The sequence below is a fragment of the Oncorhynchus nerka genome, linkage group LG14 (genome assembly GCF_034236695.1).
Source record: "Oncorhynchus nerka isolate Pitt River linkage group LG14, Oner_Uvic_2.0, whole genome shotgun sequence".
NCBI classification, from domain to species: Eukaryota; Metazoa; Chordata; class Actinopteri; order Salmoniformes; family Salmonidae; genus Oncorhynchus; species Oncorhynchus nerka.
Genome location: NC_088409.1, coordinates 16,984,774 through 17,010,516, shown reverse-complemented (window position 1 = coordinate 17,010,516; position 25,743 = coordinate 16,984,774). Strand labels below are relative to the sequence as shown.

Here is a 25,743-nt window from a genome sequence, read left to right as displayed (position 1 = left end):
GGTCCCATGTGGCTCAGTTGGTAGAGCATGGTGCTTGCAATGTCATGGTTGTGGGTTCGATTCCCATGTGGGACCAGTATGAAAAAGTATGCACTCATTACTGTAAGTTGCTATTGATAAGAGCATCTACTAAAATGTACATTTGGTATTCCATTTAACTCATATGCTGCTTCCATGCCCTGAGGCTGCTTTCACTACTTGTTGATTCTCGTCAGGTGGCTTCTATCCTACATAGCTCTATTCAGGTGGCTTCTGTCCTACGTAGCTCTATTCAGGTGGCTTCTGTCTTACGTAGCTCTATTCAGGTGGCTTCTATCCTGTATAGCTCTATTCAGGTGGCTTCTGTCCTACGTAGCTCTATTCAGGTGCCTTCTATCCTACGTAGCTCTATTCAGGTGGCTTCTGTCCTGAATAGAGCTATTCAGGTGACTTCTATCCTACGTAGCTCTATTCAGGTGGCTTCTATCCTACATAGCTCTATTCAGGTGGCTTCTATTCAGGTGGCTTCTATCCTGCGTAGCTCTATTCAGGTGCCTTCTATCCTACGTAGCTCTATTCAGGTGGCTTCTATCCTACGTAGCTCTATTCAGGTGGCTTCTATCCTACGTAGCTCTATTCAGGTGGCTTCTATCCTATGTAGCTTTATTCAGGTGGCTTCTATCCTACGTAGCTCTATTCAGGTGGCTTCTATCCTACGTAGCTCTATTCAGGTGGCTTCTATCCTACGTAGCTCTATTCAGGTGGCTTCTATCCTACGTAGCTCTATTCAGGTGCCTTCTATCCTACGTAGCTCTATTCAGGTGGCTTCTATCCTACGTAGCTCTATTCAGGTGGCTTCTATCCTACGTAGCTCTATTCAGGTGGCTTCTATCCTATGTAGCTTTATTCAGGTGGCTTCTATCCTACGTAGCTCTATTCAGGTGGCTTCTATCCTACGTAGCTCTATTCAGGTGGCTTCTATCCTACGTAGCTCTATTCGGGTGCCTTCTATCCTACGTAGCTCTATTCGGGTGGCTTCTATCCTACGTAGCTCTATTCGGGTGGCTTCTATCCTACGTAGCTCTATTCAGGTGGCTTCTATCCTACGTAGCTCTATTCAGGTGGCTTCTATCCTACGTAGCTCTATTCAGGTGCCTTCTATCCTACGTAGCTCTCTGAGGCACATAATCTGGTGTGCAAAAGGTAAGGTATCGATATCTAAAGGCTGAAGTTTAAATAGAGAGGGAGTACAAAACTCTACCCTGGATGAGAATAAAGAAAGCTAAGCACTAGTATGTACTTGACTAGAGGCTACATACAGTTGGACAACAATACATTTTATTGTACATTGTTTGGTTTCTGGACAGATCAATTAAATATGATAACTAATGTTCTCATAAAATGTTAACAAATCTCCCTCCAATACTTGGTGAAAGAACACAATTGATCAGGGGCTTTCCCCCACATGGCTTTATTGCTGTGATTAATCAACAGGATGATCTGAAAGCTTTAGGGTATAACAGGAGACCTAGCCCTCTACTAACTAGTACGTCAGGAGGCTTCTTCACCTCCTAGCTTCCCTATTACACAACATGGAAATGTAATGTGTTACCCAAAAGTACACAGTGTGTCTGTACAAAATTGCACCTTATTCCCTATATAGTGCACTACTGTGCTATATAGGGAATAGGATGCAATTTGGGAATCAGCCTGTCTGTGAGTCAGAGTGTGAGTGGGTCGCCTTTGTTTTCACAATCACTCCCTCTGGTTGACAAATCCTGACATCACAGTTGGTGCTGACATGCTCTAACTGGAGTAAACGCTTCCAGCTGCTCTCCTCTCGCTAGGTCGACTCCAACTACCTATCCCCTGACTAGCTAGGGAGATAAGCTTCCAGCTGCTCTCCTCTCGCTAGGTCGACTCCAACTACCTTTCCCCTGACTAGCTCGGGAGATAAGCTTCCAGCTGCTCTCCTCTCGCTAGGTCGACTCCAACTACCTTTCCCCTGACTAGCTAGGGAGATAAGCTTCCAGCTGCTCTCCTCTCGCTAGGTCGACTCCAACTACCTTTCCCCTGACTAGCTCGGGAGATAAGCTTCCAGCTGCTCTCCTCTGGCTAGGTCGACTCCAACTACCTTTCCCCTGACTAGCTCGGGAGATAAGCTTCCAGCTGCTCTCCTCTCGCTAGGTCGACTCCAACTACCTTTCCCCTGACTAGCTAGGGAGATAAGCTTCCAGCTGCTCTCCTCTCGCTAGGTCGACTCCAACTACCTTTCCCCTGACTAGCTAGGGAGATAAGCTTCCAGCTGCTCTCCTCTCGCTAGGTCGACTCCAAATACCTTTCCCCTGACTAGCTCGGGAGATAACCTTCCAGCTGCTCTCCTCTCGCTAGGTCGACTCCAACTACCTTTCCCCTGACTAGCTCGGGAGATAAGCTTCCAGCTGCTCTCCTCTCGCTAGGTCGACTCCAAATACCTTTCCCCTGACTAGCTCGGGAGATAAGCTTCCAGCTGCTCTACTCTCGCTAGGTCGACTCCAAATACCTTTCCCCTGACTAGCTCGGGAGATAACCTTCCAGCTGCTCTCCTCTCGCTAGGTCGACTCCAACTACCTTTCCCCTGACTAGCTCGGGAGATAAGCTTCCAGCTGCTCTTCTCTCGCTAGGTCGACTCCAAATACCTTTCCCCTGACTAGCTCGGGAGATAAGCTTCGGCTGCTCTCCTCTCGCTAGGTCAACTCCAACTACCTTTCCCCTGACTAGCTCGGGAGATAAGCTTCCAGCTGCTCGCCTCTCGCTAGGTCGACTCCACCTACCTTTCCCCTGACTAGCTCGGGAGATAAGCTTCCAGCTGCTCTCCTCTCGCTAGGTCGACTCCAACTACCTTTCCCCTGACTAGCTAGGGGGATAAGCTTCCAGCTGCTCTCCTCTCGCTAGGTCGACTTCAACTACCTTTCCCCTTGGGGATAAGCTTCCAGCTGCTCTCCTCTCGCTAGGTCGACTCCAACTACCTTTCCCCTGACTAGCTAGGGGGATAAGCTTCCAGCTGCTCTCCTCTCGCTAGGTCGACTCCAACTACCTTTCCCCTGACTAGCTCGGGAGATAAGCTTCCAGCTGCTCTCCTCTCGCTAGGTCGACTCCAAATACCTTTCCCCTGACTAGCTAGGGAGATAAGCTTCCAGCTGCTCTCCTCTCGCTAGGTCGACTCCAACTACCTTTCCCCTGACTAGCTCGGGAGATAAGCTTCCAGCTGCTCTCCTCTCGCTAGGTCGACTCCAACTACCTTTCCCCTGACTAGCTCGGGAGATAAGCTTCCAGCTGCTCTCCTCTCGCTAGGTCGACTCCAACTACCTTTCCCCTGACTAGCTCGGGAGATAAGCTTCCAGCTGCTCTCCTCTCGCTAGGTCGACTCCAAATACCTTTAACCTGACTAGCTAGGGAGATAAGCTTCCAGCTGCCCTCCTCTCGCTAGGTCGACTCCAACTACCTTTCCCCTTACTAGCTAGGGAGATAAGCTTCCAGCTGCTCTCCTCTCGCTAGGTCGACTTCAACTAGCTTTCCCCTTGGGGATAAGCTTCCAGCTGCTCTCCTCTCGCTAGGTCGACTCCAACTACCTTTCCCCTGACTAGCTAGGGGGATAAGCTTCCAGCTGCTCTCCTCTCGCTAGGTCGACTCCAACTACCTTTCCCCTGACTAGCTCGGGAGATAAGCTTCCAGCTGCTCTCCTCTCGCTAGGTCGACTCCAAATACCTTTCCCCTGACTAGCTAGGGAGATAAGCTTCCAGCTGCTCTCCTCTCGCTAGGTCGACTCCAACTACCTTTCCCCTGACTAGCTCGGGAGATAAGCTTCCAGCTGCTCTCCTCTCGCTAGGTCGACTCCAACTACCTTTCCCCTGACTAGCTCGGGAGATAAGCTTCCAGCTGCTCTCCTCTCGCTAGGTCGACTCCAACTACCTTTCCCCTGACTAGCTCGGGAGATAAGCTTCCAGCTGCTCTCCTCTCGCTAGGTCGACTCCAAATACCTTTATCCTGACTAGCTAGGGAGATAAGCTTCCAGCTGCCCTCCTCTCGCTAGGTCGACTCCAACTACCTTTCCCCTGACTAGCTCGGGAGATAAGCTTCCAGCTGCTCTCCTCTCGCTAGGTCGACTCCAAATACCTTTATCCTGACTAGCTAGGGAGATAAGCTTCCAGCTGCCCTCCTCTCGCTAGGTCGACTCCAACTACCTTTCCCCTGACTAGCTAGGGAGATAAGCTTCCAGCTGCTCTCCTCTCGCTAGGTTGACTCCAACTACCTTTCCCCTTGGGGATAAGCTTCCAGCTGCTCTCCTCTCGCTAGGTCGACTCCAACTACCTTTCCCCTGACTAGCTAGGGGGATAAGCTTCCAGCTGCTCTCCTCTCGCTAGGTCGACTCCAACTACCTTTCCCCTGACTAGCTCGGGAGATAAACTTCCAGCTGCTCTCCTCTCGCTAGGTCGACTCCAACTACCTTTCCCCTGACTAGCTCGGGAGATAAGCTTCCAGCTGCTCTCCTCTCGCTAGGTCGACTCCAAATACCTTTCCCCTGACTAGCTAGGGAGATAAGCTTCCAGCTGCTCTCCTCTCGCTAGGTCGACTCCAACTACCTTTCCCCTGACTAGCTCGGGAGATAAGCTTCCAGCTGCTCTCCTCTCGCTAGGTCGACTCCAACTACCTTTCCCCTGACTAGCTCGGGAGATAAGCTTCCAGCTGCTCTCCTCTCGCTAGGTCGACTCCAACTACCTTTCCCCTGACTAGCTCGGGAGATAAGCTTCCAGCTGCTCTCCTCTCGCTAGGTCGACTCCAAATACCTTTATCCTGACTAGCTAGGGAGATAAGCTTCCAGCTGCCCTCCTCTCGCTAGGTCGACTCCAACTACCTTTCCCCTGACTAGCTCGGGAGATAAGCTTCCAGCTGCTCTCCTCTCGCTAGGTCGACTCCAAATACCTTTATCCTGACTAGCTAGGGAGATAAGCTTCCAGCTGCCCTCCTCTCGCTAGGTCGACTCCAACTACCTTTCCCCTGACTAGCTAGGGAGATAAGCTTCCAGCTGCTCTCCTCTCGCTAGGTTGACTCCAACTACCTTTCCCCTTGGGGATAAGCTTCCAGCTGCTCTCCTCTCGCTAGGTCGACTCCAACTACCTTTCCCCTGACTAGCTAGGGGGATAAGCTTCCAGCTGCTCTCCTCTCGCTAGGTCGACTCCAACTACCTTTCCCCTGACTAGCTCGGGAGATAAACTTCCAGCTGCTCTCCTCTCGCTAGGTCGACTCCAACTACCTTTCCCCTTGGGGATAAGCTTCCAGCTGCTCTCCTCTCGCTAGGTCGACCCCAAATACCTTTCCCCTGACTAGCTCGGGAGATAAGCTTCCAGCTGCTCTCCTCTCGCTAGGTCGACTCCAAATACCTTTCCCCTGACTAGCTAGGGAGATAAGCTTCCATGCCCGAAGCATGCTCATTGTTTACGGCAGGGGTGTCAAACTCATTTTGCCCTGGGGGCTGCATTCGGGCTTCAACGAGGTCTGGAGGGCCGCACAGAACATATTATATTTCCTCAAAGTCAAAATTTACACAAAAACGTTGTTTTTTTCCCCCCGATGCTCCCGGACTGTCTAGCTTCCATTTGGATGAGCTGGACACAGTCAAGATACTGTATGAATGTAGTGATTATCAGTGAGCTGGACACAGTCAAGATACTGTATGAATGTAGTGATTATCAGTGAGCTGGACACAGTCAAGATGCTGTATATGAATGTAGTGATTATCAGTGAGCTGGACACAGTCAAGATGCTGTAAATGAATGTAGTGATTATCAGTGAGCTGGACACAGTCAAGATACTGTATGAATGTAGTGATTATCAGTGAGCTGGACACAGTCAAGATACTGTATGAATGTAGTGATTATCAGTGAGCTGGACACAGTCAAGATGCTGTATGAATGTAATGATTATCAGCGAGCTGGACACAGTCAAGATACTGTATGAATGCAGTGATTATCAGTGAGCTGGACACAGTCAAGATACTGTATATGAATGTAGTGATTATCAGTGAGCTGGACACAGTCAAGATGCTGTATATGAATGTAGTGATTATCAGTGAGCTGGACACAGTCAAGATGCTGTATATGAATGTAGTGATTATCAGTGAGCTGGACACAGTCAAGATGCTGTATATGAATGTAGTGATTATCAGTGAGCTGGACACAGTCAAGATGCTCTATATGAATGTAGTGATTATCAGTGAGCGGAAAACACACAAGATACTGTATGAATGTAGTGATTATCAGTGAGCTGGACACAGTCAAGATGATGTAAATGAATGTAGTGATTATCAGTGAGCTGGACACAGTCGAGATACTGTAAGAATGTAGTGATTATCAGTGAGCTGGGCACAGTCAAGATACTGTATGCATGTAGTGATTATCAGTGAGCTGGACACAGTCAAGATGCTGTATATGAATGTAGTGATTATCAGTGAGCTGGACACAGTCAAGATACTGTATGAATGTAATGATTATCAGCGAGCTGGACACAGTCAAGATGCTGTATATGAATGTAGTGATTATCAGCGAGCTGGACACAGTCAAGATACTGTATGAATGCAGTGATTATCAGTGAGCTGGACACAGTCAAGATACTGTATGAATGCAGTGATTATCAGTGAGCTGGACACAGTCAAGATGCTGTATATGAATGTAGTGATTATCAGTGAGCTGGACACAGTCAAGATGCTGTATATGAATGTAGTGATTATCAGTGAGCTGGACACAGTCAAGATGATGTAAATGAATGTAGTGATTATCAGTGAGCTGGACACAGTCAAGATACTGTAGGAATGTAGTGATTATCAGTGAGCTGGACACAGTCAAGATACTGTATGAATGTAGTGATTATCAGTGAGCTGGACACAGTCAAGATGCTGTATATGAATGTAGTGATTATCAGTGAGCTGGACACAGTCAAGATACTGTATGAATGTAATGATTATCAGTGAGCTGGACACAGTCAAGATACTGTATGAATGCAGTGATTATCAGTGAGCTGGACACAGTCAAGATACTGTATGAATGTAGTGATTATCAGTGAGCTGGACACAGTCAAGATGCTGTATATGAATGTAGTGATTATCAGTGAGCTGGACACAGTCAAGATGCTGTAAATGAATGTAGTGATTATCAGTGAGCTGGACACAGTCAAGATACTGTAAGAATGTAGTGATTATCAGTGAGCTGGACACAGTCAAGATACTGTATGAATGTAGTGATTATCAGTGAGCTGGACACAGTCAAGATGATGTATATGAATGTAGTGATTATCAGTGAGCTGGACACAGTCAAGATACTGTATGAATGTAGTGATTATCAGTGAGCTGGACACAGTCAAGATGCTGTATATGAATGTAGTGATTATCAGTGAGCTGGACACAGTCAAGATACTGTATGAATGTAATGATTATCAGTGAGCTGGACACAGTCAAGATACTGTATGAATGCAGTGATTATCAGTGAGCTGGACACAGTCAAGATACTGTATGAATGTAGTGATTATCAGTGAGCTGGACACAGTCAAGATGCTGTATATGAATGTAGTGATTATCAGTGAGCTGGACACAGTCAAGATGCTGTAAATGAATGTAGTGATTATCAGTGAGCTGGACACAGTCAAGATGCTGTATATGAATGTAGTGATTATCAGTGAGCTGGACACAGTCAAGATGCTGTATATGAATGCAGTGATTATCAGTGAGCTTGACACAGTCAAGATGCTGTAAATGAATGTAGTGATTATCAGTGAGCTGGACACAGTCAAGATCCTGTAAGAATGTAGTGATTATCAGTGAGCTGGACACAGTCAAGATACGGTATGAATGTAGTGATTATCAGTGAGCTGGACACTGTCAAGATGCTGTATATGAATGTAGTGATTATCAGTGAGCTGGACACAGTCAAGATGCTGTAAATGAATGTAGTGATTATCAGTGAGCTGGACACAGTCAAGATACTGTATGAATGTAGTGATTATCAGTGAGCTGGACACAGTCAAGATGCTGTATATGAATGTAGTGATTATCAGTGAGCTGGACACAGTCAAGATACTGTATGAATGTAGTGATTATCAGTGAGCTGGACCCAGTCAAGATACTGTATGAATGTAGTGATTATCAGTGAGCTGGACACAGTCAAGATACTGTATGAATGCAGTGATTATCAGTGAGCTGGACACAGTCAAGATGCTGTATATGAATGTAGTGATTATCAGTGAGCTGGACACAGTCAAGATGCTGTATATGAATGTAGTGATTATCAGTGAGCTGGACACAGTCAAGATGCTGTATATGAATGTAGTGATTATCAGTGAGCTGGACACAGTCAAGATGCTGTATATGAATGTAGTGATTATCAGTGAGCTGGACACAGTCAAGATACTGTATGAATGTAGCTCCATTATCATGTATAAACATTCCATTTGGTTTTAGTCATTTTAAAGTATATTCAGTTTGTTTTTATTTTTACCCAATGCATGTTTGACACCCCTGGTTTACGATTTTGTCGCAATCTTAACTACGTCCCAAATGGCACCCTATTCCCTATATAGCGCACTACATAGGGAATAGGGTGCTATTTTGGACAGACCTTCTGTTTGGTAAAAATGTTTAACTGAATTAGCGGTAGGTGTATTACTCACACTGACCATAAACAGTCGTCTCTATAGATCGACATCATATACACAAGAACGGTTCTGAAATGTCTGGCTGATGTTCAGTCAACATGGAGATTAGTTCTTCCAAGTCTTTGGTTTCCTTTGTAGAATAAGCCAGATAAATGCTTGTGCTTTCATGACTGCTTTCATGGGGTCCTGGTCTGGTCTGGAGCTGCCAAGATGTAGTAATAACCGAAAGAGAAGAGTAGAGGAAGAGAGGAAGAGAGGAAGAGAGGAGGAGAGGAGGAGAGGATTAGAAGAGGAGAGGAAGAGAAAAGTAGAGGAAGAGAGGAAGAGAGGAGGAGAGGAGGAGAAGAGGAGAGGAGGAGAGGAAGAGAAAAGTAGAGGAAGAGAGGAAGAGAGGAAGAGAGGAAGAGAGGAGAGAGGAGGAGAGGATTAGAGGAAGGGAGGAAGAGAGGTAGAGAGGAAGAGAGGATTAGAGGAAGAGAGGAAGAGAGGAGGAGAGGAGGAGAGGATTAGAAGAGGAGAGGAGGAGAGGAGGAGAGGATTAGAGGAGGAGAGGAGGAGAGGAGGAGAGGAAGAGAGGATTAGAGGAGGAGAGGATTAACGCACCAATTTGTAAGTCGCTCTGGATAAGAGCGTCTGCTAAATGACTTAAATGTAAATGTAAATTAGAGGAGGAGAGGAGGAGAGGATTAGAGGAGGAGAGGAGGAGAGGAAGAGAGGATTAGAGGAGGAGAGGATGAGAGGAAGGGAGGAAGAGAGGATGAGGAGGAGAGGAGGAGAGGAAGAGAGGAGGAGAGGAAGAGAGGAGGAGAGGAAGAGAGGAGGAGAGGAGGAGAGGAAGAGAGGAGGAGAGGATTAGAGGAGAGGAGGAGAGGAGGAGAGGATTAGAAGAGGAGAGGAGGAGAGGAGGAGGGGAAGAGAGGAAGAGAGGATTAGAGGAGGAGAGGAAGGGAGGAAAGAGAGGAGGAGAGGAAGAGAGGAGGAGAGGAGGAGAGGAAGAGAGGAGGAGAGGAGGAGAGGAGGAGAGGATTAGAGGAGGAGAGGAGGAGAGGAGGCGAGGAGGAGAGGATTAGAGGAGGAGAGGATTAGAGGAGGAGAGGAGGGAGAGGAAGAGAGGAGAGGAGAGGAGAGAGGAGAGGAGGAGAGGATTAGAGGAGGAGAGGAAGAGAGGATTAGAGGAGGAGAGGAAGAGAGGATTAGAGGAGGAGAGGAAGAGAGGAGGAGAGGGTTAGAGGAGGAGAGGAGGAGAGGAAGAGAGGATTAGAAGAGGAGAGGAGGAAAGGAGGAGAGGAGGAGAGGATTAGAGGAGGAGAGGAAGGGAGGAAGAGAGGAGGAGAGGAGGAGAGAAAGAGAGGATTAGAGGAGGAGAGGAAGAGAGGATTAGAGGAGAGGAAGGGAGGAAGAGAGGATTAGAGGAAGAGAGGATTAGAGGAAGAGAGGAAGGGAGGAAGAGAGGAAGGGAGGAAGAGAGGATTAGAGGAGGAGAGGAGGAGAGGAAGAGAGGAGGAGAGGAAGAGAGGAGGAGAGGAAGGGAGGAAGAGAGGATTAGAGGATTAGAGGAGGAGAGGAGGAGAGGAAGAGAGGAAGAGAGGAGGAGAGGAGGAGAGGAAGAGAGGAGGAGAGGAAGAGAGGAAGAGAGGAGGAGAGGAGGAGAGGAAGGGAGGAAGAGAGGAAGAGAGGATTAGAGGAGGAGAGGAAGAGAGGAAGAGAGGAGGAGAGGAAGAGAGGAAGAGAGGATTAGAGGAGGAGAGGAAGAGAGGAAGAGAGGATTAGAGGAGGAGAGGAAGGGAGGAAGAGAGGATTAGAGGAGGAGAGGAAGGGAGGAAGAGAGGAAGAGAGGATTAGAGGAGGAGAGGAAGGGAGGAAGAGAGGAAGAGAGGATTAGAGGAGGAGAGGAAGAGAGGATTAGAGGATTAGAGGAAGAGAGGAAGAGAGGAAGAGAGGAGGAGAGGAAGAGAGGAAGAGAGGATTAGAGGAGGAGAGGAAGAGAGGAGGAGAGGAAGAGAGGAAGAGAGGATTAGAGGAGGAGAGGAAGAGAGGAAGGGAGGAAGAGAGGAAGAGAGGATTAGAGGAGGAGAGGAAGGGAGGAAGAGAGGAAGAGAGGAAGAGAGGATTAGAGGAGGAGAGGAAGAGAGGATTAGAGGAAGAGAGGAAGAGAGGAAGAGAGGAAGAGAGGAGGAGAGGAAGAGAGGAAGAGAGGATGAGAGGAAGAGAGGAAGAGAGGATTAGAGGAGGAGAGGAAGGGAGGAAGAGAGGAAGAGAGGAGGAGAGGAAGGGAGGAAGAGAGGATTAGAGGAGGAGAGGATTAGAGGAGGAGAGGATTAGAAGAGGAGAGGAGGATAAGAGGATGAGATGAGGAGAGGATTAGAGGAGGAGAGGATTAGAGGATTAGAGGAGGAGAAGATTAGAAGAGGAGAGGAGGATTAGAGGATTAGATGAGGAGAGGAGGAGAGGAAGAGAGGATTAGAGGAGGAGAGGAGGAGAGGAGGAGAGGAAGAGAGGAAGGGAGGATTAGAGGAGGAGAGGAAGAGAGGATTAGAGGAGGAGAGGAGGAGAGGAAGAGAGGAGGAGAGGAGGAGAGGAGGAGAGGAAGAGAGGATTAGAGGAAGAGAGGAAGAGAGGATTAGAGGAGGAGAGGAGGAGAGGAAGAGAGGAAGAGAGGATTAGAGGAGGAGAGGAAGGGAGGAAGAGAGGAAGAGAGGAAGAGAGGAGGAGAGGAAGGGAGGAAGAGAGGATTAGAGGAGGAGAGGATTAGAGGAGGAGAGGATTAGAAGAGGAGAGGAGGATTAGAGGATTAGATGAGGAGAGGAGGAGAGGAGGAGAGGATTAGAGGATTAGAGGAGGAGAAGATTAGAAGAGGAGAGGAGGATTAGAGGATTAGATGAGGAGAGGAGGAGAGGAAGAGAGGATTAGAGGATTAGAGGAGCAGAGGAAGAGAGGAAGGGAGGAAGAGAGGATTAGAGGAGGAGAGGAGGAGAGGAAGAGAGGAAGAGAGGATTAGAGGAGGAGAGGAAGAGAGGAAGAGAGGAGGAGAGGATTAGAGGAGGAGAGGAAGAGAGGAAGAGAGGAGGCGAGGAGGAGAGGAGGAGAGGATTAGAGGAGGAGAGGAGGAGAGGGAGAGAGGAAGAGAGGAAGAGAGGAAGAGAGGAGGAGAGGAAGAGAGGAAGAGAGGAAGAGGAAGAGAGGATTAGAGGAGGAGAGGAGGAGAGGAAGAGAGGAAGAGAGGATTAGAGGAGGAGAGGAGGAGAGGAGGAGAGGAAGAGAGGAAGAGAGGAAGAGAGGAGGAGAGGAAGAGAGGAAGAGGAAGAGAGGATTAGAGGAGGAGAGGAGGAGCGGAAGAGAGGAAGAGAGGATTAGAGGAGGAGAGGAAGGGAGGAAGAGAGGATTAGAGGAAGAGAAGAAGAGAGGAAGAGAGGATGAGAGGAGGAGAGGATTAGAGGAGGAGAGGATTAGAGGAGGAGAAGATTAGAAGAGGAGAAGATTAGAAGAGGAGAGGAGGATTAGAGGAAGAGAGGATTAGAGGATTAGAGGAGGAGAGGAAGAGAGGAAGAGAGGAGGAGAGGAGGAGAGGAGGAGAGGAAGAGAGGAGGAGAGGAGGAGAGGATTAGAGGAGGAGAGGAGGAGAGGAGGAGAGGAAGAGAGGATTAGAGGAGGAGAGGAGGGAGGAAGAGAGGAAGAGAGGAAGAGAGGAGGAGAGGAGGAGAGGAAGGGAGGAAGAGAGGATTAGAGGAGGAGAGGATTAGAGGATTAGAGGAGGAGAGGATTAGAAGAGGAGAGGAGGATTAGAGGATTAGATGAGGAGAGGAGGAGAGGAGGAGAGGATTAGAGGATGAGAGGAGGAGAAGATTAGAAGAGGAGAGGAGGATTAGAGGATTAGATGAGGAGAGGAGGAGAGGAAGAGAGGAAGAGAGGATTAGAGGAGGAGAGGAGGAGAGGAGGAGAGGAAGAGAGGAAGGGAGGATTAGAGGAGGAGAGGAAGAGAGGAAGAGAGGAAGAGAGGATTAGAGGAGGAGAGGAAGAGAGGAAGAGAGGATGAGAGGAGGAGAGGAAGAGAGGAAGAGAGGATTAGAGGAGGAGAGGAAGAGAGGAGGAGAGGAAGAGAGGAAGAGAGGATTAGAGGAGGAGAGGATTAGAGGAGGAGAGGATTAGAAGAGGAGAGGAGGATTAGAGGATTAGATGAGGAGAGGAGGAGAGGAAGAGAGGATTAGAGGAGGAGAGGAGGAGAGGAAGAGAGGATTAGAGAAGGAGAGGAAAACAGGATTAGAGGATTAGAGGAGGAGCGGAAGACACGATTAGAGGAGGAGAGGATTAGAAGAGGAGAGGAGGAGAGTATTGGAGAGGAGGAGAGGAGTAGAAGAGGAGAGGAGGAGATGATTAGAGGAGGAGAAGATTAGAGGAGGAGGAGGAAGAGAGGATTAGAAGAGGAGAGGAAGAGAGGATTAGAGGAGGAGAGGAAGAGGAGGATTAGAGGAGGAGAGGAGGAGAGGAAAACAGGATTAGAGGATTAGACGATTAGAGGAGGAGAGGATTAGAGGAGGAGAGGATTAGAGGAGAGGAAGAGGAGGAGAGGAGGAGAGGAAAACAGGATTAGACGATTAGAGGAGGAGAGGATTTAGAAGAGGGAGGAAGAGAGGATTAGATGAGGAGAGGAGGAGAGGATTAGAGGAGGAGAGGAGGAGAGGATTAGAGGAGGAGAGGAAGAGAGGATTAGAGGAGGAGAGGAAGAGGAGGAGAGGAGGAGAGGAAAACAGGATTAGACGATTAGAGGAGGAGAGGATTAGAAGAGGGAGGAAGAGAGGATTAGATGAGGAGAGGAGGAGAGGATTAGAGGAGGAGAGGAGGAGAGAGAAGAGGAGAGAGGAGGAGAGGATTAGAAGAGGAGAGGAAGAGGATTAGAGGAGGAGAGGAGGAGAGGATTAGAGGAGGAGAGGAGTAGAGGATTAGAAGAGGAGAGGAGGAGAGGATTAGAGGAGGAGAAGATTAGAGGAGGAGGAGGAAGAGAGGATTAGAAGAGGAGAGGATTATAGGAGGAGAGGAAGAGAGGATTAGAGGAGGAGAGGAAGAGAGGATTAGAAGAGGAGAGGAAGAGGGGATTAGAGGAGGAGAGGAAGAGAGGAGGAGAGGAAGAGAGGATTAGAGGAGGAGAGGAAGAGAGGATTAGAAGAGGAGAGGAAGAGAGGATTAGAGGAGGAGAAGATTAGAGGAGGAGGAGGAAGAGAGGATTAGAAGAGGAGAGGATTATAGGAGGAGAGGAAGAGAGGATTAGAGGAGGAGAGGAAGAGAGGATTAGAAGAGGAGAGGAAAGAGGATTAGAGAGGAGAGGAAGAGAGGAGGAGAGGAAGAGAGGATTAGAGGAGGAGAGGAAGAGAGGATTAGAAGAGGAGAGGAAGAGGAGGAGAGGAGGAGAGGAAGAGAAAGAGAAGAGTAGAGGAAGAGAAGAGAGAGGAAGAGAGGATTAGAGGAGGAGAGGAAGAGAGGATTAGAAGAGGAGAGGATTAGAGGAGGAGAGGAAGAGAGGAGGAGAGGAGTAGAGGAAGAGAGGATTGGAAGAGGAGAGGAAGAGAGGATTAGAAGAGGAGAGGAAGAGAGGATTAGAAGAGGAGAGGAAGAGAGGATTAGAAGAGGAGAGGAAGAGAGGATTAGAGGAGGAGAGGAAGAGAGGATTAGAGGAGGAGAGGAAGAGAGGATTAGAAGAGGAGAGGAAGAGAGGAGGAGAGGAAGAGAGGAGGAGAGGAAGAGAGGATTAGAAGAGGAGAGGAAGAGAGCATTAGAAGAGGAGAGGAAGAGGAGGAGAGGAGGAGAGGAAGAGAAAGAGAAGAGTAGAGGAAGAGAAGAGGAGAGGAAGAGAGGATTAGAGGAAGAGAGGATTAGAAGAGGAGAGGAAGAGAGGATTAGAGGAGGAGAGGAAGAGGAGGATTAGAGGAGGAGAGGAGGAGAGGAAAACAGGATTAGAGGATTAGACGATTAGAGGAGGAGAGGATTAGAGGAGGAGAGGATTAGAGGAGAGGAAGAGGAGGAGAGGAGGAGAGGAAAACAGGATTAGACGATTAGAGGAGGAGAGGATTAGAAGAGGGAGGAAGAGAGGATTAGATGAGGAGAGGAGGAGAGGATTAGAGGAGGAGAGGAGGAGAGGATTAGAGGAGGAGAGGAAGAGAGGATTAGAGGAGGAGAGGAAGAGGAGGAGAGGAGGAGAGGAAAACAGGATTAGACGATTAGAGGAGGAGAGGATTAGAAGAGGGAGGAAGAGAGGATTAGATGAGGAGAGGAGGAGAGGATTAGAGGAGGAGAGGAGGAGAGGATTAGAAGAGGAGAGGAGGAGAGGATTAGAAGAGGAGAGGAAGAGGATTAGAGGAGGAGAGGAGGAGAGGATGAGAGGATTAGAGGAGGAGAGGAGTAGAGGATTAGAAGAGGAGAGGAGGAGAGGATTAGAGGAGGAGAAGATTAGAGGAGGAGGAGGAAGAGAGGATTAGAAGAGGAGAGGATTATAGGAGGAGAGGAAGAGAGGATTAGAGGAGGAGAGGAAGAGAGGATTAGAAGAGGAGAGGAAGAGGGGATTAGAGGAGGAGAGGAAGAGAGGAGGAGAGGAAGAGAGGATTAGAGGAGGAGAGGAAGAGAGGATTAGAAGAGGAGAGGAAGAGAGGATTAGAGGAGGAGAAGATTAGAGGAGGAGGAGGAAGAGAGGATTAGAAGAGGAGAGGATTATAGGAGGAGAGGAAGAGAGGATTAGAGGAGGAGAGGAAGAGAGGATTAGAAGAGGAGAGGAAGAGGGGATTAGAGGAGGAGAGGAAGAGAGGAGGAGAGGAAGAGAGGATTAGAGGAGGAGAGGAAGAGAGGATTAGAAGAGGAGAGGAAGAGGAGGAGAGGAGAGAGGAAGAGAGAAAGAGAAGAGTAGAGGAAGAGAAGAGGAGAGGAGAGAGGATTAGAGGAGGAGAGGAAGAGAGGATTAGAAGAGGAGAGGATTAGAGGAGGAGAGGAAGAGAGGAGGAGAGGATTAGAAGAGGAAGAGAGGATTGGAAGAGAGGATTAGAGAGGAGAGAAGAGGATTAGAAGAGGAGAGGAAGAGAGGATTAGAAGAGAGAGGAAGAGAGGATTAGAAGAGGAGAGGAAGAGAGGATTAGAGGAGGAGAGGAAGAGAGGATTAGAGGAGGAGAGGAAGAGAGGATTAGAAGAGGAGAGGAGGAGAGGAAGAGAGGAAGAGAGGAGGAGAGGAAGAGAGGATTAGAGAGGATTAGAGAAGAGAGGAGGAAGAGAGATTAGAAGAGGAGAGAGAGAGGAGAAGAGAGGAGGAGAGGAAGAGAAAGAGAAGAGTAGAGGAAGAGAAGAGGAGAGGAAGAGAGGATTAGAGGAAGAGAGGATTAGAAGAGGAGAGGAAGAGAGGATTAGAGGAGGAGAGGAAGAGGAGGATTAGAGGAGGAGAGGAGGAGAGGAAAACAGGATTAGAGGATTAGACGATTAGAGGAGGAGAGGATTAGAGGAGGAGAGGATTAGAGGAGAGGAAGAGGAGGAGAGGAGGAGAGGAAAACAGGATTAGACGATTAGAGGAGGAGAGGATTAGAAGAGGGAGGAAGAGAGGATTAGATGAGGAGAGGAGGAGAGGATTAGAGGAGGAGAGGAGGAGAGGATTAGAGGAGGAGAGGAAGAGAGGATTAGAGGAGGAGAGGAAGAGGAGGAGAGGAGGAGAGGAAAACAGGATTAGACGATTAGAGGAGGAGAGGATTAGAAGAGGGAGGAAGAGAGGATTAGATGAGGAGAGGAGGAGAGGATTAGAGGAGGAGAGGAGGAGAGGATTAGAAGAGGAGAGGAGGAGAGGATTAGAAGAGGAGAGGAAGAGGATTAGAGGAGGGAGAGGAGGAGAGGATGAGAGGATTAGAGGAGGAGAGGAGTAGAGGATTAGAAGAGGAGAGGAGGAGAGGATTAGAGGAGGAGAAGATTAGAGGAGGAGGAGGAAGAGAGGATTAGAAGAGGAGAGGATTATAGGAGGAGAGGAAGAGAGGATTAGAGGAGGAGAGGAAGAGAGGATTAGAAGAGGAGAGGAAGAGGGGATTAGAGGAGGAGAGGAAGAGAGGAGGAGAGGAAGAGAGGATTAGAGGAGGAGAGGAAGAGAGGATTAGAAGAGGAGAGGAAGAGAGGATTAGAGGAGGAGAAGATTAGAGGAGGAGGAGGAAGAGAGGATTAGAAGAGGAGAGGATTATAGGAGGAGAGGAAGAGAGGATTAGAGGAGGAGAGGAAGAGAGGATTAGAAGAGGAGAGGAAGAGGGGATTAGAGGAGGAGAGGAAGAGAGGAGGAGAGGAAGAGAGGATTAGAGGAGGAGAGGAAGAGAGGATTAGAAGAGGAGAGGAAGAGGAGGAGAGGAGGAGAGGAAGAGAAAGAGAAGAGTAGAGGAAGAGAAGAGGAGAGGAAGAGAGGATTAGAGGAGGAGAGGAAGAGAGGATTAGAAGAGGAGAGGATTAGAGGAGGAGAGGAAGAGAGGAGGAGAGGAGTAGAGGAAGAGAGGATTGGAAGAGGAGAGGAAGAGAGGATTAGAAGAGGAGAGGAAGAGAGGATTAGAAGAGGAGAGGAAGAGAGGATTAGAAGAGGAGAGGAAGAGAGGATTAGAGGAGGAGAGGAAGAGAGGATTAGAAGAGGAGAGGAAGAGAGGAGGAGAGGAAGAGAGGAGGAGAGGAAGAGAGGATTAGAAGAGGAGAGGAAGAGAGCATTAGAAGAGGAGAGGAAGAGGAGGAGAGGAGGAGAGGAAGAGAAAGAGAAGAGTAGAGGAAGAGAAGAGGAGAGGAAGAGAGGATTAGAGGAAGAGAGGAGGAGAGGAGTAGAGGAAGAGAGGATTGGAAGAGGAGAGGAAGAGAGGATTAGAAGAGGAGAGGAAGAGAGGATTAGAAGAGGAGAGGAAGAGAGGATTAGAAGAGGAGAGGAAGAGAGGATTAGAGGAGGAGAGGAAGAGAGGAGGAGAGGAGGAGAGAAAGAGAAAGAGAAGAGTAGAGGAAGAGAGGAGGAGAGGAAGAGAGGAAGAGAGGAGGAGAGGAGGAGAGGATTAGAAGAGGAGAGGAAGAGAGGAGGAGAGGAAGAGAGGAGGAGAGGAAGAGAAAGAGAAGTGTAGAGGAAGAGAGGAGGAGAGGAAGAGAGGAAGAGAGGAGGAGAGGATTAGAAGAGGAGAGGAGGAGAGGAAGAGAGGAGAGGAAGAGAAAGAGAAGAGTAGAGGAAGAGAAAGAGAAGAGTAGAGGAAGAGAGGAGGAGAGGAAGAGAGGATTAGAAGAGGAGAGGAAGAGAGGATTAGAAGGAGAGGAAGAGAGGAGGAGAGGAAGAGAAAGAGAAGAGTAGAGGAAGAGAAAGAGAAGAGTAGAGGAAGAGAGGAGGAGAGGAAGAGAGAAAGAGAAGAGTAGAGGAAGAGAGGAGGAGAGGAAGAGAGGAAGAGAGGAGGAGAGGAGGAGAGGAAGAGAGGAAGAGAGGAAGAGAGGAGGAGAGGAGAGGAAGAGAGGAGAGGAAGAGCTGTATGGGAGGTTATGTTACTCTCTGAAGGGAACAAACACTGGTCTACGAGGCTGATACCACAGGATGTTCTCCACATGAGAAGAACATTATAGTGGAGAGAGACAGCAAGACGCCACCAGACAACAACGACGTCTTGATATATTGCATGTGTAATGGCTAGAGAAAATTCCACTGATGCGTGTTTTGAAGTTGTCATAGAAATAAGACCTATTTTGATAGAAATTAAAAAGCACAATTTGTTGTTTCACTTAGCTCACCTACACACAGTGACATCAAATGCAATGAGAGTAATACTGACCTTTCTGCTACCCTGTGTGGACCAATAAAATAGTGCCAGAGACATGTTGAGTGACCTCCCTAGTATTAAGACGTCAAACTGAAGCCACAGTGTTCAATATCATTTCCCCTGGGTCAGAGTCTTCACTATCAGATGGGGATCTTGTAAAGGTGTTTGCTGTGTCTGTATGCAGGTAGTGGTGTAGCATAGAGGAATGGGAGTCCCATCGCAGCTGGCTATCCTCTCCTATCTAGAACAGATCCATCAGTGGGCTCAACGTTAGGAGCACACTGTAGGGCTCTCCCAGCACGACGCCTCAAACATTCCCCAGACTCATTAAAAAGTCCTATTTGATGTCTGGCGGTTATGTGACTTGAAGAGAAAAAGAGGACAGAGAAAGAGAAGTCTGGTACCAATGCTAACCAGGGTTGGTCCGGCTGGGGACACTGAACAAAGTAAAGATGTTAACACATACCGTATACAGACTGAACTAAATAAATACATGTCTCCATCTCCTACATGGATTGATGGACTAAAATGAATTAATTGCCCCCTGACATCTATAATAGTCTGGTCTGGTGAGAGGAGAGACATCTATAATAGTCTGGTCTGGTGAGAGGAGAGACATCTATAATAGTCTGGTCTGGTGAGAGGAGAGACATCTATAATAGTCTGGTCTGGTGAGAGGAGAGACATCTATAATAGTCTGGTCTGGTGAGAGGAGAGACATCTATAATAGTCTGGTCTGGTGAGAGGAGAGACTGACATCTATAATAGTCTGGTCTGGTGAGAGGAGAGACATCTATAATAGTCTGGTCTGGTGAGAGGAGAGACATCTATAATAGTCTGGTCTGGTGAGAGGAGAGACTGACATCTATAATAGTCTGGTCTGGTGAGAGGAGAGACTGACATCTATAATAGTCTGGTCTGGTGAGAGGAGAGACATCTATAATAGTCTGGTCTGGTGAGAGGAGAGACATCTATAATAGTCTGGTCTGGTGAGAGGAGAGACATCTATAATAGTCTGGTCTGGTGAGAGGAGAGACTGACATCTATAATAGTCTGGTCTGGTGAGAGGAGAGACATCTATAATAGTCTGGTCTGGTGAGAGGAGAGACATCTATAATAGTCTGGTCTGGTGAGAGGAGAGACATCTATAATAGTCTGGTCTGGTGAGAGGAGAGACATCTATAATAGTCTGGTCTGGTGAGAGGAGATACATCTATAATAGTCTGGTTGTCCCACAAATCACACTTATAAGTAAATCAGTCAATTTAACTAAATGAATTAGGCCCTAATCTATGGATTTCACATGACTGGGAATACAGATATGCATTTGTCAGATAAAGAAAAATTCAAGTGGATCAGTAAACCAGTCAGTATTTGGTGTGACCACCATTAACCTCATGCAGCTCAACATCTCCTTCACATAGAGTTGATCAGGCTGTTGATTGTGGCCTGTGGAATGTTGTCCCACTCCTCTTCAATGTCTGTGTGGAGTTGGTGAATACTGGAACACGCTGTCTCTCGTACACGTCGATCCAGAGAATCCCAAATATGTCCAATGGGTGACATGTCTGGTGAGTATGCAGGCCATGGAAGAACTGGGACTTTTCTGCTTCCAGGAACTGTGTACAGATCCTTGCGACATGGGGCCGTGCATCGTCATGCTGGAACATGTGATGGCGGAGGATGAATGGCACGACAATGGGCCTCAGGATCTCGTCTCAGGATCTCTGTGGATTCAAATTGCCATCGATAAAATGCATTTAAGTTTGTTGTCCATAGCTTATGCCTGCCCATACCATATCCCCACCTCCACCATGAGGCACTCTGTTCACAAACCGACATATACACCATCTTCCCCGTACAGTTGAAACCGGGATTCATCTGTGAAGAGCACACTTCTCCAGCGTGCCAGTGGCCATCAAAGGTGAGCATTTGCCCACTGAAGTCAGTTACTATTTATTTTCTTACCTCTCTTATCCTACCTCATTTGCACACACTGTATATAGGTTTTTCTACTGTATTATTGACTGTATGTTTGTTTATTCCATGTGTAACTCTGTGTCGTTGTATGTGTTGAACTGCTTTGCTTTATCTTGGCCAGGTCACAGTTGTAAATGAGTACTCGTTCTCAACTAGCCTACCTGGTTAAATAAATGTGAAATAAAAATAAATAAAATAAAAACGACTCCGAACTGCAGTCAGGTCAAGACCGTGGGGGGGAACGAGCATGCAGATGAGCTTCCCTGAGACGGTTTCTGACAGTTTCTGCAGATATTCTTAGTTTGTACAAACCCACAGTTTCATCAGCTGTCCGGGTGGCTGGTCTCAGACGATCCCTCAGGTGAGGAAGCCGGGTGTGGAGGGTCCTGGGTTGACGTGGTTACATGTGGTCTGCGGTTGTGAGGCCGGTTGGACATTCTGCCAAATTCTCTAAGACGACAGAGGCAGCTTATGAGAAATGAAGATGACATTCTCTGGCAACAGCTCTGGTGGACATTCCTGCAGTCAGCATGCCAATTGCACGATCCCTCAAAACTTGAGACATCTGTGACATTGTGTTGTGACACAAAACAGCACATTTTAGCGTGGACTTTTATTGTCCCCAGCACAAGGTGCACCTGTGTAATTATCATGCAGTTTAATCAGCTTCTTGATATGCCATACCTGTCAGGTGGATGGATTTTCTTGGCAAAGGAGAAATGTTTACGAAAAGGGTTGTAAACAAATTTGTGCATAAATATGAGATAAGCTTTTTGTGTGTATAGTACAATTCAGCGATGTTTCATTTCAGCTCATGAAACATGGGACCAAGACTTTACATGTTTATATTTTTGTTCAGTATAGAATAGCCTGGTCTGGTGAGAAGAGGGAAGTCAGAAAGCGATCACCTTGTAAACCAGGTTTATCCTGTCGGTCACCAGGCCAGTCTGGCACCAGACCCCCATCACTTCCTGTGTCTAAACTTCCCAAGCTCGAAAAAAAGTGCCTGACCAGCACACAAATGTTGAATTTCAGAATTGGTCAAAATTAGGTTAAGGTTAGGTTAAAGGTCAAGTTTTAGATTTGGTCTAATTGGGCTGTTTGTCAGAAAAGTCCCCCTTAGTCTCTTCCATCTATGAATGAGAGTGAAAATACACGTGCACCTTGGTCTAATTAATGCACAGCTTTATTGGCAGATTAGACATAATGACAGTCAACATGAAACATGTAGTACATATGTGTTCATTCTAAAAGAAATTGACTGGAAATAATATGCCAGAAATACTTCATTCCATTTTGTACATGGTGTGGTTTATACACACTATTAATTCTTCTTTAGCCACTTAACCAGAGTGGGGTATAATTTCACAGAGAGGTTACTGCAGGAAGCCCTTCTGGAGGACAAACAACAGTAAAGCATTTTTATGGCACCATATTCCCTATAGTGCATTCTTCTCCCAAAACTACACAGGGGATAGGGTGCCGTTTGGGATGCAGGACAGTCCTAGTGGACTACCTGGGCAGCATCTCCTCCAGGTCAGCCACTACGTTTGGGATGCAGGACAGTCCTAGTGGACTACCTGGGCAGCATCTCCTCCAGGTCAGCCACTACGTAGGCCACCACCGCCCACAGGGCCGAACACAGGTTCATTTCTATGGGGCTCTGAACAGACATGGTGTCCCCGTTGGTGTGGTGGAACCAGAAGTATCTACTGTCTGCAACGTGCAGGCTGGCTCCTGGAGGACAGACACAACAAAACCGGTAAGGAGTCACTTACATCAATGTATTAACTATGGTTGGTTGGTTGGTTTGTGTGTCTCTGAGTCCTTGAACGTACCATTATGACTGATTAAATGTGCAGTGCATACTGTATTCTAACTTCTAAAGAAACAATGAGATTCTAATCAAATAACATTCTCAAAATGATCACTGTTGACAAAGCTAAACCCAGAGTTAATTACAAACCCATTATGTTATGCTTTCCCATTTCTTTTGCAAGTGAATGTAAGTAGGAGCAGGGGGAACCAGAGCAGTATAAGTGCATCTGGTAGCAGTTAGTGTTTAGCTTGGCAATCAGGTTCCTGTACAGTTTCCATTTGGAAACAGCACGATGCAGTGGCCCTTCCTGACACTAACATTCCCAAGGTGCTGCTAGGAAGAAATCTAATGTTCTGTTAAACATCTAGCCTTCTGTCTTGTATTCTACCTGACAGAGAGAGACTTGTGTCCTGTTAAACATCTAGCTTTCTGTCTTGTATTCTACCTGACAGAGAGAGACTGTTATGTCCTGTTAAACATCTAGCTTTCTGTCTTGTATTCTACCTGACAGAGAGAGACTTATGTCCTGTTAAACATCTAGCCTTCTGTCTTGTATTCTACCTGACAGAGAGACTGTTAAACATCTAGCTTTCTGTCTTGTATTCTACCTGAGAGAGAGAGACTAATGTCCTGTTAAACATCTAGCTTTCTGTCTTGTATTCTACCTGACAGAGAGAGACTGTTAAACATCTAGCTTTCTGTCTTGTATTCTACCTGACAGAGAGAGACTTATGTCCTGTTAAACATCTAGCTTTCTGTCTTGTATTCTACCTGACAGAGAGAGACTGTTAAACATCTAGCTTTCTGTCTTGTATTCTACCTGACAGAGAGAGACTGTTAAACATCTAGCTTTCTGTCTTGTATTCTACCTGACAGAGAGAGACTGTTACACATCTAGCTTTCTGTCTTGTATTCTACCTGAGAGAGAGAGACTAATGTCCTGTTAAACATCTAGCTTTCTGTCTTGTATTCTACCTGACAGAGAGAGACTGTTAAACATCTAGCTTTCGGTCTTGTATTCTACCTGACAGAGAGAGACTGTTAAACATCTAGCTTTCTGTCTTGTATTCTACCTGACAGAGAGACTGTTATGTCCTTTCCCCTTTATGTTGACTTGTAAGGACAATTCAGAAGTGAAATAGGGAGACAATGCTAGGAGAGAGACTGGTGGTACTGATGTGGGAAGCAACTGTAGTCTCAACCATGTTCCCAAATCCACTGTAATAGAGAGAAAAAAGCAACAACATTTTCACTCTGGAAAAAGGAAGGAATGTGTGTGGTGAAAGGTCATTGGATGGAGCTGCATTACATTTAGGCTGCATTACATTTAGTCTGAATCCCAAATGGCACCCTATTCCCTACATAGTGTAGTACTTTTGACCAGAGACCTATGTATCCTGTTCAAAAGTAGTGCACTATATGGGGAATAGGGTGCCATTTGGGACAAACACAGACTTTTTGCCATTTTGTGAAATGAGAGGGAGGTGTTTGGACAGCTGGTCCGGTGATTCATTTGTTTAACATTGTGGCTTTTTGAACCCTCACAGTGAACAGCCCCTCTCTTGGTTACACCATTCATCCACCCAGAATAGTTACTTTTCCACTGAGATAAGGTGATGTCATTCCTGAAACAGTTCCTTTACAGTAGAAGGCTGATCTGTTATAACAAGTCTTTTTACAGGTGTGGTTACACTGTGTCTGGGTAAGGCTGAGGACAGTCAAAGACTCATCTATTAGCTGGACTGATGGAGGGAGACGTGGGCTCATCAACAATAGACTACTGTAGAGGTCTGGGCCTGTGGTCATAAAGCGTCTCAGCGTACGGTAGGAGTGCTGATCTAGAATCAGTTTTGTCTTTTCGATCATAATGAATACGATTATATGGATGGGACGGGGAGGGACCTGATCCTAGATCAGCCCATCTAGCCTACTCTGAGACACTTTATGAATTCTAAAACATCCTCTCCCAGTTCGTAATGAGCTTCATTGTTTATCTCCACCTCAGCTTTAAGGGATCCCAAAACAACTGTGTTGGATGGCACCCATGTTAATGAAGTAGGTTAGAGTTAACACATGCTGGTAGGCTGAGGCCATCTCTCTCTCTCTCACACACCCTTCATTTAGTCTACAGACAAGTTTCTGCTGTCAGCAAATATCAGCACAACAAATACATTACTGGGGATGTGTTTCATAATACACTTCCTCTTCCCTGTCAGACCAAATGATTTGGTTGCCTACATACTGTAGCAACGCTAGTTCTTTTTAAATCGGAGTACAGGGCATATTTCACTTCTACATACATGTTATTTGAGAAACTGATCAATTCCACAAAAATGACCACAGAGACAATGTGGAACTGAATGTTCAATTGGTCTAGAAATAACGTGCTACTTCCTCTTTAAAAAAGTCAAAAGCACTTCTGCAGAAGGGGAACATGGCTTGTTAATTTGACAAAGGTCAAAGAGACACAGGTGGAACAAGAGTCAAATAGACTACGAGGAAGCCTCCTCAGCATATCTCCCAGACAGACAATAGAAGGTAATCTACACACCTGGCTCCTACTGACTCAGACAGACAACAGAAGAGAGTCTACACACCTGGCTCCTACTGACTCAGACAGACAGACAATAGAAGGTAATCTACACACCTGGCTCCTACTGACTCAGACAGACAGACAATAGGAGGTAGTCTACACACCTGGCTCCTACTGACTCAGACAGACAACAGAAGAGAGTCTACACACCTGGCTCCTAGTGACTCAGACAGACAGACAATAAAAGGTAATCTACACACCTGGCTCCTACTGACTCAGACAGACAGACAATATGAGGTAGTCTACACACCTGCCTCCTACCGACTCAGGCAGAAAAACAATAGAAAGTAGTCTACACACCTGGCTCCTACTGACTCAGACAGACAGACAATAGAAGGTAGTCTACACACCTGGCTCCTACTGACTCAGACAGACAGACAATAGAAGGTAGTCTACACACCTGGCTCCTACTGACTGAGACAGACAGACAACAGAAGGTTGTCTACACACCTGGCACCTACTGACTGAGACAGACAGACAACAGAAGGTAGTCTACACACCTGGCACCTACTGACTCAGACAGACAGACAATAGAAGGTAGTCTACACACCTGGCTCCTACTGACTGAGACAGACAGACAACAGAAGGTAGTCTACACACCTGGCACCTACTGACTGAGACAGACAGACAATAGAAGGTAGTCTACACACCTGGCACGCCGGCATCCATCCACATCTCTATATCAAGTCCCTCTCCGTGTTCCTCCAGGGTGGTGGTGTTGATGGGCTTCAGTAGCTTCATCACCTCAGCCATGACAGCCTGGGCCTGGACTGAGCCTGTGAACTGCAGCCCCAGGGGGTGAAGGTACCCTGGTCAGACTCCATCACTAGGTTAAAGTTAGAGATGTTCACCTGGGGGACAGCAGAATAGGTATAGAATCGTAAATAATCATTCATTGGATTTATATTGTGCTTTTCCAGTGC

General features: G+C 47.1%; 1 protein-coding gene and 1 non-coding gene across 2 annotated transcripts in view; one reads left to right on the top strand and one right to left on the bottom strand.

Annotated features, from left to right (window-relative positions):
- trnaa-ugc (transfer RNA alanine (anticodon UGC)) lies at positions 1–76 on the top strand. Its single transcript has one exon. It is a non-coding gene; the product is annotated as a tRNA-Ala (tRNA).
- A 21,500-nt stretch (positions 77–21,576) lies between these two features.
- LOC115120271 (carboxypeptidase Q-like) overlaps positions 21,577–25,743 on the bottom strand; it is a 42,831-nt gene continuing 38,664 nt past the window's right edge. The window contains 3 exon segments of the mRNA XM_065027576.1: positions 21,577–22,145; positions 25,471–25,620; positions 25,623–25,671. Of these exon segments, the coding sequence (XP_064883648.1) occupies positions 21,985–22,145; positions 25,471–25,620; positions 25,623–25,671 (360 nt within the window). The 3' untranslated portion in view covers positions 21,577–21,984.